Raw genomic sequence first — 16,366 nt, 5'->3', positions numbered from 1 at the left:
AAGCAGTCTTGTCTTAGGTAATAGTTAAGCAATTATCGTTCAAATAGCTGTCACTTGACAGGTGACATTTAAATCTCCAGTCATTGATTTACCTTTTGCATTGGGTAAAATTCCAAGCTCTGTACATGGAATAAAAACACCCAAATCAGTTTGGTTCTTGCCAGATTTTTCAGACTTCTCTATCGCTAACATTTACCCTACTCTGCGGCTTTGCTCTCCCACCTCTTCAGCATCAACTACTTGCAATTCCACAAGTGTTCTTTCTCACTCTCTATGTACATTCTTTGTATATGCGTCTTCCCTTTACCTGGCATGCTTCTTCCCTGTCCTTCAGGTATCAGCTTACATATCCCCTCCACCAAAAAGCAGACAATATTAATAGAAAACTAGGATTTTACTTCTGTGCGTTCTTATGTTCAACTCTGAAAATTGCCTGTTTGATTTTTCAGTTTGTCCTATATGATTGTTCATGGGTGGGCTCTGTTATCATCTTGTAATTAGAAAAACAGAAGCTCTAATATTTATCCACAACAGCAATTACCTCAGTGGGCAACCGTGAGCAAAATATATTTAAAAGTGATCTTGTAGAAACAATCAAGTGGCTTGTTGGTCTGGAAGGCTCCCCTCTCTTCCTAAAGACAAGAGATTTTTCTGCTAGTCTTGACCATAAAAATCCAATGGATCCTGCTATACTTGACCACAGAGATAAGAATAAATGAATGAGGTAAGCAGGATGTCCAGGAAGTAGGAGCGGGTGCCATTTTAACCTGTATCCTAAAGTGAGCTGATTACCTTCCAAAGAAATCCAGTCACCCACAAAATCAGCCTGAGATCAGAATTATACACGTAGGGATCTCTCCCAGAGCAGAGGATGCCAGTGGGCGATCTTTTTGTTTATCTATTTTTGTTTGTATACTTCATCAATCTTACCTTGGGCCCATTTGGGCTGAACCTTCTCTTTTATCTTCCCTTTCTTTCCTCTCTCTCTCTCTGTCTCTTCCTTTTCTTTTTTCTCTCATTTGGATGGGGAACCCTGATTGCTCAGAAGCATTCCAGGGTGCACATTGACTGTACCACGGTCAATATATCCAGCTACATCCATTCAGCCATCTCTCACCAAAATGACTAGGAGGAGGAATGCCCAACAGAAGAAAAATACAGAGGATGGGCCTTCTGCAACAGAGCCAATGGCTATCAACATAGACAATATGTCGGAAAGAGAATTCAGGCTAACAATTATCCAGGCAATAGCTAGGTTGGAGAAAGCCATGAATGACCAAATGGAATTGATTATGGCTGAGCTGAAAGTAACCAGAGATCATGTTTTCAATGTTAGGGAAGAGCTGAAAGCTACCAGGAGTGAGCTTCACAATGCTCTCAATGAGTTCCAATCTAATCTAAATTCTCCCAAAGCTAGGGTAACTGAGACAGAAGATAGAATTAGTGATCTGGAGGACAAACAGATAGAGAGAAAGGATCAGGAGGAAGCCTGGAACAAGCAGCTTAGAAGCCACAAAAACAGAATCAGGGAAATAAATGATGCCTTGAAATGTTCCAACATCAGCATAATTGGAATCCCTGAAGGGGAGGATAAAGAAGTATAGAAGATATAGTGGAACAAGTTCTTCATGAACATTTTCCCAGTTGCATGAATGGAACCAGCGTTCATGTCCTAGAGGCCGAACGGTCTCCACCCAAGACTATAGATTCCAGAAAAACATCAAGGCACCTGATAGTCAAATTGAGGAATCATAATTGTAGATATAATCTCTTGAAAGCTGCTAGGTAAAAGAGGCTCCTTGCTTACAGAGGAAAGCCCATCAGGATAATGTCAGACCTGTCCACAGAGACCTGGAAAACCAGTAAGGGCTGGCAAGATATATTCAGGGCACGGAGTGAGAAAAACATGCAGCCAAGAATACTTTATCCAGCAAGACTGACATTCAGAATGGATGCAGAGATAAAGAGTTTCCAAGACTGGCAAGGCTTAAAAGACTATGCAACCACCAAGCTGACACTGCAGGAAATATTAAGGAGGGTTCTATAAAAGAGGAAAGATCCTAAGAATAGCATTGAACTGAAATATAGAGACAATCTACAGAAAGAAAGACTTCAAAGGCAACACAATGTCAATAAAAACATATCTATCAATAATCACTCTCAATGTGAATGGCCTAAATGTGCCCATAAAATGGCACAGGGTTGCAGATTGGATAAAATGACAGGACCCATCCATATGTTGTCTACAAGAGACCCATTTTGAACGTAAAGATACACCCAGACTAAAAGGGAAGGGATGGAGAAGCATCTTTAAGGCCGGGATAGAGATTCTCAAATAAGACAGATTAGATTTTAAACTAAAGACTGTAGTCAGAGATCCATAAGGACACTACATCATTCCTAAAGGGACTATCCACCAAGATGATCTAACAATTGTAAATATCTATGCCCCCAAAATGGGAGCAGCCAATTACATAAGAAAACTGTTAATCAAGATAATCAGATTGATATGAATACACTAATCGTAGGAGATCTTAACATGCCTCTCTCAGAAATAGACAGATCATCGAAGCAGAAAATCAATAAAGAAACAAGAGCATTGAATGACACATTGGACCAGATAGACCTCATAGATATACACAGAACATTCCACCCTAAAACAACAGAATACTCATTCTTCTCAAGTGCACATGGAACCTTCTCCAGAATAAACCACATACTGGGTCACAAATCAGGACTCAACTGATACCAAAGGACTGAGATTATTCCCTGCACATTCTCAGATCACAATGCTTTGAAACTGGAGCTCAATCACAAGGGAAAGTTCAGAAGGAACTCAGACACCTGGAAGCTAAAGACCACCTTACTTAAGAATGTTTGTATCAACCAGGAGATCAAAGAAGAATTGAAACAATTCATGGAAACCAATGAGAATGAAGACACTTTGGTCCAAAAGCTATGGGATACAGCAGAGCTGGTCCATATATGTATGGACCATATATGGTCCATATATGTATTATGTATCCCATACATACATATATGTATGGGAAATACATAGCCATCCAAGCCTCCCGCAAAAAAATTGAAAAATCCAGAACACAGCAGCTGTCTCTACACCTTAAAGGACTGGAGAATCAACAACAAATCAAACCAACTCCACACATAAGAAGGGAAATCATCATGATTAGAGCTGAGATCAATGAGGTAGAAACCAGAGAAACAGTAGAACGTATCAATGAAACTTGAAGCTTGGTTTTTGAAAGAATCAATAAGATCGATAAACCATTGGCCACACTAATCCAAAAGAAAAGAGAGAAAGCCCAAATTCATAAAATTATTAATGAAAAGGGAGAGATCACAACGAACACCAAGGAAGTAGAAACAATCATCAGAAGTTATTATCAACAGTTATATGCCAATAAGCTAAGCAACCTAGATGAAATGGATGCATTCCTGGAAAACTATAAACTCCCAAAATTGAACTAGGAAGAAATCAACAACCTGAATAGACCGAGATCTAGTAATGAGATTGAAGCAGTGATCAAAAACCTCCCCAAAAGCAAAAGCCCAGGACCTGATGAATTCCCTGAGGAATTCTACCAAACGTTCAAAGAAGAAATAACACCTATTCTCCTGAAGCTGTTTCAAAAATGTGAAGCAGAAGGAAAACTTCCAGACTCTTTCTATGAAGCCAGCATTACCTTGATCCCCAAACCAGGCAAAGACCCTACCAGAAGGAGAATTTCAGACCAATGTCACTGATAAATATGGATGCTAAGATTCTCAACAAGATCCTAGCAAACAGGATCCAACAGCACATTAAAAAGATTATCCACCATGACCAGGTGGGATTCATTCCTGGGCAACAAGGATGGTTCAACATTTGCAAATCAATCAATGTGATAGAACAAATTAATAAGAGAAAAGAAAAGAACCACAAGGTCCTCTCAATTGATGCAGAAAAAGCAGTTGACAAAATCCAGCATCCATTCCTGATTAAAATGCTTCAAAGTATAGGGATAGACGGAATATTCCTGAACTTCATAAAATCTATCTATGAAAGACACACAGCAAATATCATCCTCAATGGGAAAAAGCTTGCAGCCTTCCCTTTGAGATCAGGAACACGACAAGGAGGCCCACTCTCACCACTCATGTTCAACATAGTATTAGAAGTTCTAGCAACAGCAATCAGGCAACAAAGAGAAATAAAAGGTATCCAAATTGGTAATGAAGAAGTCAAACTCTCTCTCTTCGCAGATGATAAGATTCTTTATATGCAAAACCCAAAAGACTCCACCCCCAAACTACTAGAACTCATACAACAATTCAGCAATGTGGCAGGGTACAAAGTCAATGTACCAGAAATCAGTGGCTTTATTACACACTAACAATGAAAATACAGAAAGGGATATTAGAGAATCAGTTCCATTTACTATAGCACCAAGAACCATAAGATACCTGGGAATAAACCTAACCAAAGAGGTAAAGGATCTGTATTCGAGGGACTACAAAGCAGTCATGAAAGAAATTGAAGAAGACATAAAAAGATGGAAGACCATTCCATGCTCTTGGATAGGAAGAATAAACATTGTTAAAATGTCTATGCTACCTAGAGTAATCTATACTTTTAATGCCATTCCGATCAAAATTCCACCAGTATTTTTCAAAGAGCTGGAGCAAATAATCCAAAAATTTGTATGGAATCAGAAGAGACCACGAATCACTGAGGAAATGTTGAAAAACAAAAATAAAACGGGACATCACGTTACCTGATTTCAAGCTTTACTACAAAGCTGTGATCACCAAGACAGCATGGTACTGGCATAAAAACAGACACACAGACCAGTGGAACAGAGTAGAGAGCCCAGATATGGACCCTCAACTCTGGAGTCAAATAATCTTTGACAAAGAATGAAAAAATATCCAGTGGAAAAAAAGACAGTCTCTTCCATAAATGGTGCTGGGAAAACTGGACAGCTATATGTAGAAGAATGAAACTCGACCATTCTCCTACACCGTACACAAAGATAAACTCAAAATGGATAAAAGACCTCAACGTGAGACGGGAATCCATCAGAATCCTAGAGGAGAACATAGGCAGTAACCTCTTCGATATCAGCCACAGCAACTTCTTTCAAGATATGTCTCCAAAGGCAAAGGAAACAAAAGTGAAGATGAACTTTTGGGACTTCATCAAGATCAAAAGCTTCTGCACAGCAAAGGAAACAGTCAACAAAACAAAGAGGCAACCCACGGAATGGGAGAACATATTTGCAAATGACAGTACAGACAAAAGGTTGATATCCAGGATCTATAAAGAACTCCTCAAACTCAACACACAAAAACCAGACAATCATATCAAAAAATGGGCAGTAGATATGAACAGACACTTCTGCAATGCAGACCTACAAATGGCTATCTGACACATGAAAAAATGTTCATCATCACTAGCCATCAGGGAGATTCAAATTAAAACCACATTGAGATACCACCTTACACCAGTTAGAATGACCAAAATTAACTAGACAGGAAACAACATGTGTTGGAGGGGATGTGGAGAAAGGGGAACCCTCCTACACTGTTGGTGGGAATGCAAGTTGGTGCAGCCACTTTGGAAAACAGTGTGGAGATTCCTCAAGAAATTAAAAATAGAGCTTCCCTATGACCCTGCAATTGCACTACTGGGTATTTACTCCAAAGATAACAGATGTAGTGAAAAGAAGGGCCATCTGTACCCCAATGTTTATAGCAGCAATGGCCACGGTCGCCAAATATGGAAAGAACCAAGATGCTCTTCAACGGACGAATGGATAAAGAAGATGTGGTCTATATACACCATGGAGTATTATGCCTCCATCAGAAAGGATGAATACCCAACTTTTGTAGCAACATGGACGGGACTGGAAGAGATTATGCTGAGTGAAATAAGTCAAGCAGAGAGAGTCAGTTATCATATGGTTTCACTTATTTGTGGAGCGTAACAAATAGCTTGGAGGAGAAGGGGAGATGGAGAGGAGAAGGGAGTTGAGGGAAATTGGAAGGGAAGGTGAACCATGAGAGACTATGGACTCTGAAAAACAATTTGAGGGTTTTGAAGGGGTGGGGGAACCAGGTGGTGGGTATTAGAGAGGGCACAGATTGCATGGAGCACTGGGTGTGGTGTAAAAACAATGAATACTATTACATTGAAAAAAAATTTAATAAAAATGTAGGCAGGAAAAAAATAAAAATTAAAGTGATCTTGTATTTTATATTGTAGTTGTATTAGATTTTTTCATTCTTCATAACACTCATTAGGATTCAACTTTGTTTTTTTACTAACTTTTTGTTAAAAATGAATTATTATAAAGACTGTAATTCTTTTTCTTTTCAGCTGCTGGTGAATTTGAATCAGGCTCATCTGGTGAGGCCACCTCTTTAGAATCTACTTTCGAAAGACATACAAATTGTGACGACATAATGAAAGCATACAGAGAGTACTCAGAGTTTCTGAAGCAAAAGTATAGCATCTGAAAGATAAATAGTAAAAATTTATTTACTGGATGTTTACACAACATTTTAATTGTTTCCTATTAAATGAATGATATGCGAAAATACTTATTAAAGGAAAATATTTCTGGACCATGTGTGTAATGAAATTTATATAATATTTTAAGCTATGTTTCTTAGCAGCTAATTAACTTTTAAGCAGATTTTTTAATGTGGAAATCAGCATTATGGGTTTTATATGCTCCAGGCGGCCCCAATACCAGCTTTCTAAACAGCACCCAACCAACCAAGTTTTCATGAATACTTCAGTCATGTTAATTGATAACTTTTTGCTATTTTCCAATTTTTATTACTACATATGAACATAGATATTTAGACATACATTATTTTGATATATTGCTGCTAAGTTTATTGTCAATGTTTTCACATATTCTAATTTTTATAGTGCCATAAAACCTATGTATAATTTTAATTTTAAATACTGATGCTGGGTCGCCTGGGTGGCTCAGTGGGTTGGGCCTCTGCCTTCAGCTGAGATCATGGTTTCATGATCCTGGGATTGAACCCCACATCAGGCGCTCTGCTCATCAGGGAGTCTGCTTCCATCTCTCTCTCCATCTATCTCTCTGCCTACTTGTGATCTCTCTCTCTCTCTCTCTCTCTCTCTGTCAAATAAAGAAATAAAATCTTTTAAAATATTTAAAAAATAGATAAATAAATACTGATTCATAGCTCTTCCCTCATGTTGAAATAAGATTTGCCTAAGGCTTTTCACCTTTTCTGTTTATTTTTTACTTTTATAGAACAGTCTTAAAATTAGAAGAAAAAAAAGTACTTTTGCCCCAGAACCATTTGCAAGACAATTGTTAAATTATGCCTGATTCCCATAGCATTTATATCCTACAAGTCAGTACATTCCGCATAACTACTGTACCACCTTGACAATCAGACAATTAATTCTAATAAAGTTGACCCTTGAATAATGCAGGGGTTAAGGTCACTGACTCTTTGCAGTCAGAAATATGTGAATAACTTTTGACTCCCCAAGCACTTGAGTACTAATAATCTGCTGTTGACCAGAAAACTTATGTGCACAAAAACAGTTATTTAACCTGTGTTTTGTGTTATATGTATTCCATACTATATTTTTACAATAAAGTAAGCTATACAAAAGAAAATGTTACTAAAATCATAAGGAAGATGAAGCCCCCAAAGTTCATTTTCGCTTTTGTTTCCTTTGCCGTTGGAGACATATCTTGAAAGAAGTTGCTGTGGCTAATATTGAAGAGGTTACTGCCTATGTTCTCCTCTAGGATTCTGATGGATTCCTGTCTCACGTTGAGGTCTTTTATCCATTTTGAGTTTATCTTTGTGTACGGTGTAGGAGAATGGTCGAGTTTCATTCTTCTACATATAGCTGTCCAGTTTTCCCAGCATCGTTTATTGAAGAGACTGTCTTTTTTCCACTGGATATTTTTTCATTCTTTGTCGAAGATTATTTGACCATATAGTTGAGGGCCCATATGTGGGCTCTCTACTCTGTTCCACTGGTCTATGTGTCTGTTTATATGCCAGTACCATGCTGTCTTGGTGATCACAGCTTTGTAGTAAAGCTTGAAATCAGATAACGTGATGCCCCCAGTTTTATTTTTGTTTTTCAACATTTCCTTAGCGATTCGGGGTCTCTTCTGATTCCATACAAATTTTTGGATTATTTGCTCCAGCTCTTTGAAAAATACTGGTGGAATTTTGATCAGAGTGGCATTAAAAGTATAGATTGCTCTAGGTAGCATAGACATTTTAACAATGTTTATTCTTCCTATCCAAGAGCATGGAATGGTCTTCCATCTTTTTATGTCTTCAGTTTCTTTAATGAGTGTTTTGTAGTCCCTCGAATACAGATCCTTTACCTCTTTGGTTAGGTTTATTCCCAGGTATCTTATGGTTCGTGGTGCTATAGTAAATGGAATCGATTCTCTAATTTCCCTTTCTTTATTTTCATTGTTAGTGTATAAGAAAGCCACTGATTTCTGTACATTGACTTAGTATCCTTCATCAAAATCAAAAGCTTCTGCACAGCAAAGGAAACAGTCAACAAAACAAAGAGGCAAAACCATGGAATGGGAGAACATATTTGCAAATGAAAGTACAGACAAAAGCTTGATATCCAGGACCTATAAAGAACTCCTCAAACTCAACAGACACAAAACAGACAATCATATAAAAAAATGGGCAGAAGATATGAACAGACCCTTCTCCAAGGAAGACATACAAATGGCTATCGGACACATGAAAAAATGTTCATCATCACTAGCCATCAGGGAGATTCAAATTAAAACCACATTGAGATACCACCATACACCAGTTAGAATGGCCAAAATTAGCAAGACAGGAAATGACATGTGTTGGAGGGGATGTGGAAAAAGGAGAACCCTCTTACACTGTTTGTGGGAATGCAAGTTGGTGCAGCCACTTTGGAGAACAGTGAGGAGATTTCTCAAGAAATTAAAAATAGAGCTTCTCTATGACCCTGCAATTGCACTACTGGGTATTTACCCCAAAGATAACAGATGTAGTGAAAAGAAGGGCCATCTGTACCCCAATGTTTATAGCAGCAGTGCCCATGGTCGCCAAACTGTGGAAAGAATCAAGATGCCCTTCAACGGACGAATGGATAAGGAAGATGTAGTCCATATACACTATGGAGTATTATGCCTCCATCAGAAAGGGTGAATACCCAACTTTTGTAGCAACATGGATGGGACTGGAAGAGACTATGCTGAGTGAAAAAAGTCGAGCAGAGAGAGTCAATTGTCATATGGTTTCACTTAGTTGTGGAGCATAACAGATAACATGGGAGGACAAGGGGAGATGGAAAGGAGAAGGGAGTTGAGGGAAACTGGAAGGGGAGTTGAACCATGAGAGACTATGAAATACAAACTCTGTGAAAAACTATCTGAGGGTTTTGAAGGGGTGCAGGGTGGGAGGTTGGGGGAACCAGGTGGTGGATATTGGAGAGGGCATGGATTGCTTGGAGTACTGGGTGTGGTGCAAAAACAATGAATACTGTTATGCTGAAAATAAATTAAAAATTAAAATAAAAACATAAGAGGGAGTCCTGGGTGACTCATTGTGTTAAAACCTCTGCCTTCGACTCAGGTCATGTTTCCAGGGTCCTGGGATGGAGCCCCACATTGGGCTCTCTGCTGAGCAGAGAACCTGCTTCCTCCTCTCTCTCTCTGACTTCCTCTCTGCCTATTTGTGATCTCTCTCTCTCTCTCTATGTCAAATAAATAAATAAATAAAAATCTTTTCAAAATCATAAGGAAGAGAAAATATACTTACAGTCATGTGTTTATTGAAAATACACTTACTGTCATGTGTTTATTGAAAAAATCTGCATATAACTGCACCCATTCAAACCATGTCAACTATACATTCTTTTTTTTTTTTAATATTTCATTTATTTTTTTTGACAGAGAGAGAGGGACAGTGAGAGCACAAGTAGGCAGAGTGGCAGGCAAAGGGAGATGGAGAAGCAAGCTCCCTGCTGAAAACAGGGAGACTGATACAGAACACCATCCGAGGACCCTGGGATCATGACATGAGCCCGAGGGAGTTGTTTAACTGACTGAGCCACCTAAGCACCCTATACATTCTATCATTTAATCATTTAGTCCTCATGCTCTTTTTAAGTTTTATCACTTGTCTGTAATATCCTTTACAGCAAGAAAGTTCCTGTTCAGAGCCATGTATCTAATTCCGATGTTATGACTCTTAGTCTCTTTAAGTTTTGAACAGTTCCTTAGTCTTTCCCGGATTTTCATGACTTTTAATCTTTTGAAGAGTTAATTCCGGTAATGTAGAATGTCTTTCAGTGTAGGTTTTTCTTATGTTTCCTTATGATAAAATTCAGATCAGGGATGCCTGGGTGGCTCAGGCCATGATTCCAGGGTTCTGGGATTGAGTCTTGTATTGGGCTCCTATCTCATTGGGGAGCCTGCTTCTCCCTCTGCCTGCTGCTCCCCCTGTTTATGTTTTTTCTCCCATAATACTGAGTTTTCCAACCATGATTTTAATTGATTAACTTTCAATGTTTAAAAATTTTCCTATAAAGGTTTTGCATATATTTTTTAGATTTATCCCAGTTATTTGATACTTTTGATCCTACCATAAATATTATTTTTAAAAATCAATTTCATTTCCTATTGCTAGGTTATAGAAATAAAATTATTTTGCATATTGAGCTTAGATTCACCTATCTTGCTAAACTATCTTATTATATTATTTCTCACAGTTCTGGAGGCTGGGAAGTCCATATTCAAGGCACTGGCAGATTCAGTTTCCAGTGAGGGCCTGCTTCCTGGTTCATGGGTGGTGGTCTTCCTCCTGTTTCTTCATACTGCACAGGGCCATGGGAGTTCTCTCAGGACTCCATTATGAAGGCACTAATCCCATTCATGAGGGTTCCTCCTTCATGAGGAATCACTTCCCGAAGTCTCCACCTCCAAATATAATTACATTAAACACTAAGATTTAACACACTAATTTGGGAGCTGGAGGGACAGAAATATTCATTCTATACCAAGGCTTTTCCTTATTCTTTGCCAGGTGGACTTCTCCAATATGCCTTTTTACTTCATGAGGCCAGTAAGAAGATTTTCCCTGCAGAGAGGGCTCAGTCGTCTTGTAAGGATTTCACCTGCTTCAATCAGGCTTACATAGAATAATCCCTTTTTGATTAACTCAAAATTAACAATTATATCTGCACGATTCCTTTACAGTTGCCATGTTCGAATGGCTAGAGTCAAGTCACAGATCTTGGCTAAACTTAAGGGAAAAGGATTATAAAAGGTGAAAACACTAAAGAACATTTATGATGGGGTCACCTAGGGTCTTTATTTGACAATTATATTAATAGATCCCTTATACTACTAGTTTTCTAAGTTTTATCATGGATGAATGTTGAACGAATGAAGGTTTATTTTGCAGGTATTGAGATAATTTTTTTAATAATTTGTCAGTGTGGTGAATTACATTATGTGCTCATGTTAAACCATCCTTGCATTTCTCAGGAAAACTGAATTAAGTTGTTATTTCATTTATTTGATTCATACATTGCTACTATTGATATGCTAATATCTTAGGATTTTCTCCTGTCCATGGATAATGTTAATACAAGGAATTTTGAATATGTTTCACTCAATTTACTTGGCTTCAAACTTATGTTTATTGTTGCTTTGTGTTTTCTGTCTTGTATTTTTGAAAAATAAACAGCATTTTTATAACTTTCATATGATAGTCTCAATGTTCATTTAAATTGAACTATATATTTAACTTTTTTCCTCTCTTCTTACATCTCAGAATTTCTATTTGGGATTATTTGTCTTCTGCTTATTTATTTACATACTTTAAAATTTTTATGAGTGAGAACTGCCAGGTAATGAACCTCTATTTAAAAATGTCTTTATTGGGCACCTGAATGGCTCTGTTGATTAAATATCTGGCTTTGGCTCAGGTCATGATTCCAGGGTCCTGGGATGGAGCCCCACTTCAGGCTCGCTGCTCAGTCTGGAGTTTTCTTCCACTCCGACTACCTCTCCCCACCACTTGTGCTCCCTCTTTCTCTCCTCTTCCCTCACTCTCTTACAAATGAATAAAAAAATTTTTAAATAAGTAAATGTCTTTATTTCCTCTTCCTCTTAATATACATTTTCACTGCATAGAGAATCCTAGGTGAACAGTTATTTTCTTTGATCATACAGAAAATGTCATTCCATTGCCCTTTGTCTTTCATAATTGCTCTTTAGAAATCAGGTGTCTACCTGTTTCTACCTTGAACATAATCTGTTCCCCATTCTGCTCCTTTTCCCCACAATTTTTGCTTACTTTAAAGATTTTACTCATGGGAGGAAAACACCCCCCTTTTTTGTTTCCTGCAGGTATACGCTTATGTGTCTAGATTGGGATGTTTTATTATTTATCTTAATAATGTTCCATACTTAGAATTGCATTTACAACAGCTCCAAAAACCACAATATACTTAGGAATAAGCCTAACCAAAGAGGCAAAGGATCTGTACTCTAGAAACTACAGAACACTTATGAAGGAAATTGAGGAGATGAAATCACATCCCATAATCATGGATTGGAAGAATAAACATCCTTAAAATGTCTATGCTGCCCAGAGCACAATTTACACTTTCAATACAATCTCTATCAAAACACCATAGACATTTTTCACAGAGCTAAAACAAATAATTCTAAAATCTGTGTGGAACCAGAAAACACCCCAAATAGCCAAAGGAATGTTGGGGAAAAATAACAACAACAACAACAACAAAACTGAGGCATCACAATGCCTGACTTCAAGCTATATTACAAAGCCATAGTCATCAAGACAGTATGGTATTGACAGAAAAACAGACACACAGATCAATGGAACAGAATAGAGAGCCCAGAAATGGACTCTATGGTCAACTGATCCTCGACCAAGCAAGAAAGAGCATCCAATGGAAAAAAGATATTTTCTTCAATAAATGATGCTGGGAAAACTCTATAACCACATGCAGAAGAATGAAACTAGACCATTCTCTTACACCATACACAAAGATAAAATGGATGAAAGACCTCAACATGAGAGGAATCCATCCAAATCTTAGAGGAGAACATAGGCAGTAACCTCTTTGACACTGGCCACAACTTCTTTCAAGATGCCTCTCTAAAGGTAGGGGAAGCAGAAGCAAAATGAATTTTGAGACTTCCATCACGATAATTTTTTGCACAGCATAGGGAATAATCAACAAAACTAAGAGGAAAGCCACAGAATAGAAGATATTTGCAAATGACATTTTGGATAAAGGGCTAATATCCTAGATCTATAAAGAAATTCTCAAATTCAACACCCAAAAAACAATCCAGTCAAGTAATGGGCAGAAGACATGAACAGACACTTCTGCAAATAATACATCCAAATGGCTCACAGACACATGAAAAAATATTCAACTTCACTAGCCATCAGGGAAATTCAAATCAAAATGACAATGAGATGCCACCTTACACTGGTTAGAATGGCCAGAATTAACAAGATAGGAAACAAGTTTTGGTGAGATTGTGGAGAAAGGGGAATCCTCTTGTGTTGTTGGTGGAAATGTAAGCTTGTACAGCCACTCTGGAAAACAGTGTGGGCGTTCCTCAAGACATTAAAAGGAGAGCTACCCTATGACCCAACAATTGCACTATTAGGTCTTTACCCCAAAGATAAGGATGTAAAAGAAGGGGCACAGCACCCCAATGTTCATAACTGCAATGTCCATAATAGCCAAACAGTGGAAGGAAGCAAGATGCCCTTCAACAGATGAATGGACAAAGAAGATGTGGTTTATATATACAATGGAATATTACTCAGCCATCAGAAAGGATGAATGCCCACCATTGCATTGACATGGATGGAACTGGAGAGAATTGTGCTAAGTGAAATCAGTCATGCAGAGAAAGACAATTACCATATGGTTTCACTCATATGTGGAACATAAAGAATAGAGTTGAAGACCACAGGGAAGGGAGAGAAAATGGAATGGGGTGAAATCAGAGAGGGAGACAAATCATGAGAGACTCTGGAATCTGGGAAACAAACAAGGGAGTAACACGGCGGGCACATGTTGGGATGAGCACTGGGTGTTATGTGCAACTAATAAATCATTGAACACTACAACAAAAATTTATGATGTACTATATCCTGTCTAACAACATAATAAATTTCATTTAGCTTTTTGAATCTATGATTTGGTATCTCAAAACATATTCAGACTTTCTTATCTAGACTTCATATCTCTTAACATCTTTTTCATGTTTCCATGGTTATTTTTTGGTCTCTCTCCTTATATTCTCAATTATTTCTTCTGTTTTCCTAGTTAATTGTCACCTCTGCCATATCCAGTCTGCTGTCTGACCTAGCCATAGGAATTTAAATTGGGGTAATTTCATTTTAAATACATTTTCTTTGGGTCTTTAAAAAGTCTATTAGAATAATTAGTTTTTCATTATTTGAGAATATGGGGTTTTTTATTCATTAACTGAGGGTTTTCTGTTTTTTAAGATTCTATATATTTATTTGACAGAGAGAGACACATGGAGAGAGGGAACACAAGCAGGGGGAGTGAGAGAAGGAGAAGCGGGCTCCCTGCAGAGTGGGGACCCCAATGCATGACTTAATCCCAGGACCCTGGGATCATAACCTAAGCTGAAGGTAGATGCTCAATGACTGAGCCACCCAGGTGCTCAACGATCTGCTTTTAAAAAGAAATAAAGGTTAAGTTTAGGGACCACAAATCAGACAATAGGAATAACTACATTTCTGTTCTTTTTAAGAAAATTTTTAGCTGTAAAATGTACAATGTGAAAGCCAGACAAACACCCCACTAAAAAGGAGAATTACAGGCCAGTGTCTCTGATGAACATGACTATCAAATAAAATTGAATAATACATTAAAAGAAGTATTCACCATGATCAAGTGGGTTTTATTCCTATGTTGCAGGAGTGGTTCAATATTCACAGATCAATGTGATACAACACATTAATAAAAAGATAAGAACCATATGATTCTCTATATGGAGGCAGAAAAAACACTTGACAAAATGTAGCATCTGTTCTTGATAAAAACTCTCAGTGAAGTAGAGATAGATGGAACCTACCACATAGGTCATATAAGGTCATATAAGAAAGACCCACAGATCATAAAGGTCATATAAGAAAGACCCATAGCTAATATCATCCTGAATTGGGAAAAACTGAGAGCTTTCCCCCTATGGTCAGGAACAAGATGGATATCCTTTCTCACCATTACTATTTACCATAGTACTGGCAGTCTTAGCCTCAGCAATCAGACAACAAAAAGAATTAAAATGCATCCAAATTGTCAAGGAAAAAATCAAGCTTTCACTATTTGCAGATGACATGATACCCTATGTAGAAAACCTGAAAGACTCCACCAAAAGAATTGCTAGAACTAATACATGAATTCAGCAAAGTCACAGGACATAAAATCAACTTACAGAAATCTTTTGTATTTCTATACAACAATAATAAAGCAGCAGAAAAAGAAATCAAGGAATTGATACCATTTGCAATGGCATAAAAATAATTAGATACTTAGGAATAAACCTAAACAAAGAGGTAAAATGTCTGTATTCAGAAAACTACAGAACACTTATGAAAGAAATTGAAGAAGATGAAAAGAATTGGAAAAACATTCCATGCTCGTGGATTGGAACAAATGTTGTTAAAATTTCTATGCTACCAAAAGCAATCTACACATTTAACACAATCCTTATCAAAATACCACCTGTGTTTTTCACAGAACGAGAACAAACAATCCTAAAATGCATATGAAACCACAAAAGACCTTGAGTAGACAAAGCACTCCTGAACAAGGAAAAGCAAACCTGGAGGCATCATGATTGTAGATATCAAGCTATATTACAGAGCTGTAGTCATCAACACCGTATTCTACTGGCAAAAAAACAGATATGTAGATCAATGGAACAGTAGAGAAAACCCAGAAATGGATCCACAACTACATGGTCAACTAAGCTTCAATAATGCGGGAAAGAATACCCAGTGGATATTCAACAAATGGTTTGGAAAAACTGGATAACGACATGCAGAAGAATGAAACTGAAGCACTTTCTTATGCCATACATAAAAGTTAATTCAAAATGGTTGAAGGAACGAAATGTGAAATAGGAAACCATCAAACTCCTGGAGGAGAACATAGGCAGGAACCTCTTCGACCTTGGCCAGAGCAGCTTCTTACTAGACACATCACCAGAGGCAAGGGAAACAAAACAAAAAAGGAACTAGTGGGACTTCATCA

The 16,366-nt window shown here is 37.7% G+C and overlaps 1 protein-coding gene across 1 annotated transcript in view; it reads left to right on the top strand.

The window, feature by feature from the left end:
- The window catches only part of LOC106003353 (ankyrin repeat domain-containing protein 26-like), a 68,799-nt gene extending 62,175 nt beyond the window's left edge, over nucleotides 1-6,624 (top strand). Inside the window, exon 16 of the mRNA XM_045085035.1 lies at nucleotides 6,377-6,624. Coding sequence (XP_044940970.1) covers nucleotides 6,377-6,424 — 48 coding nt within the window. The 3' untranslated portion in view covers nucleotides 6,425-6,624. The remainder of the gene's footprint in view (nucleotides 1-6,376) is intronic.
- The last annotated feature ends 9,742 nt before the right edge of the window (nucleotides 6,625-16,366 follow it).

The sequence above is a fragment of the Mustela putorius genome, unplaced genomic scaffold, assembly GCF_011764305.1.
Source record: "Mustela putorius furo isolate JIRA1106 unplaced genomic scaffold, ASM1176430v1.1 tig00000827_pilon_pilon_pilon, whole genome shotgun sequence".
Lineage (NCBI taxonomy): Eukaryota > Metazoa > Chordata > Mammalia > Carnivora > Mustelidae > Mustela > Mustela putorius.
The sequence above is the reverse complement of the archived record's forward strand: the minus strand, read 5'-3'. Positions and strand labels throughout refer to the sequence as shown.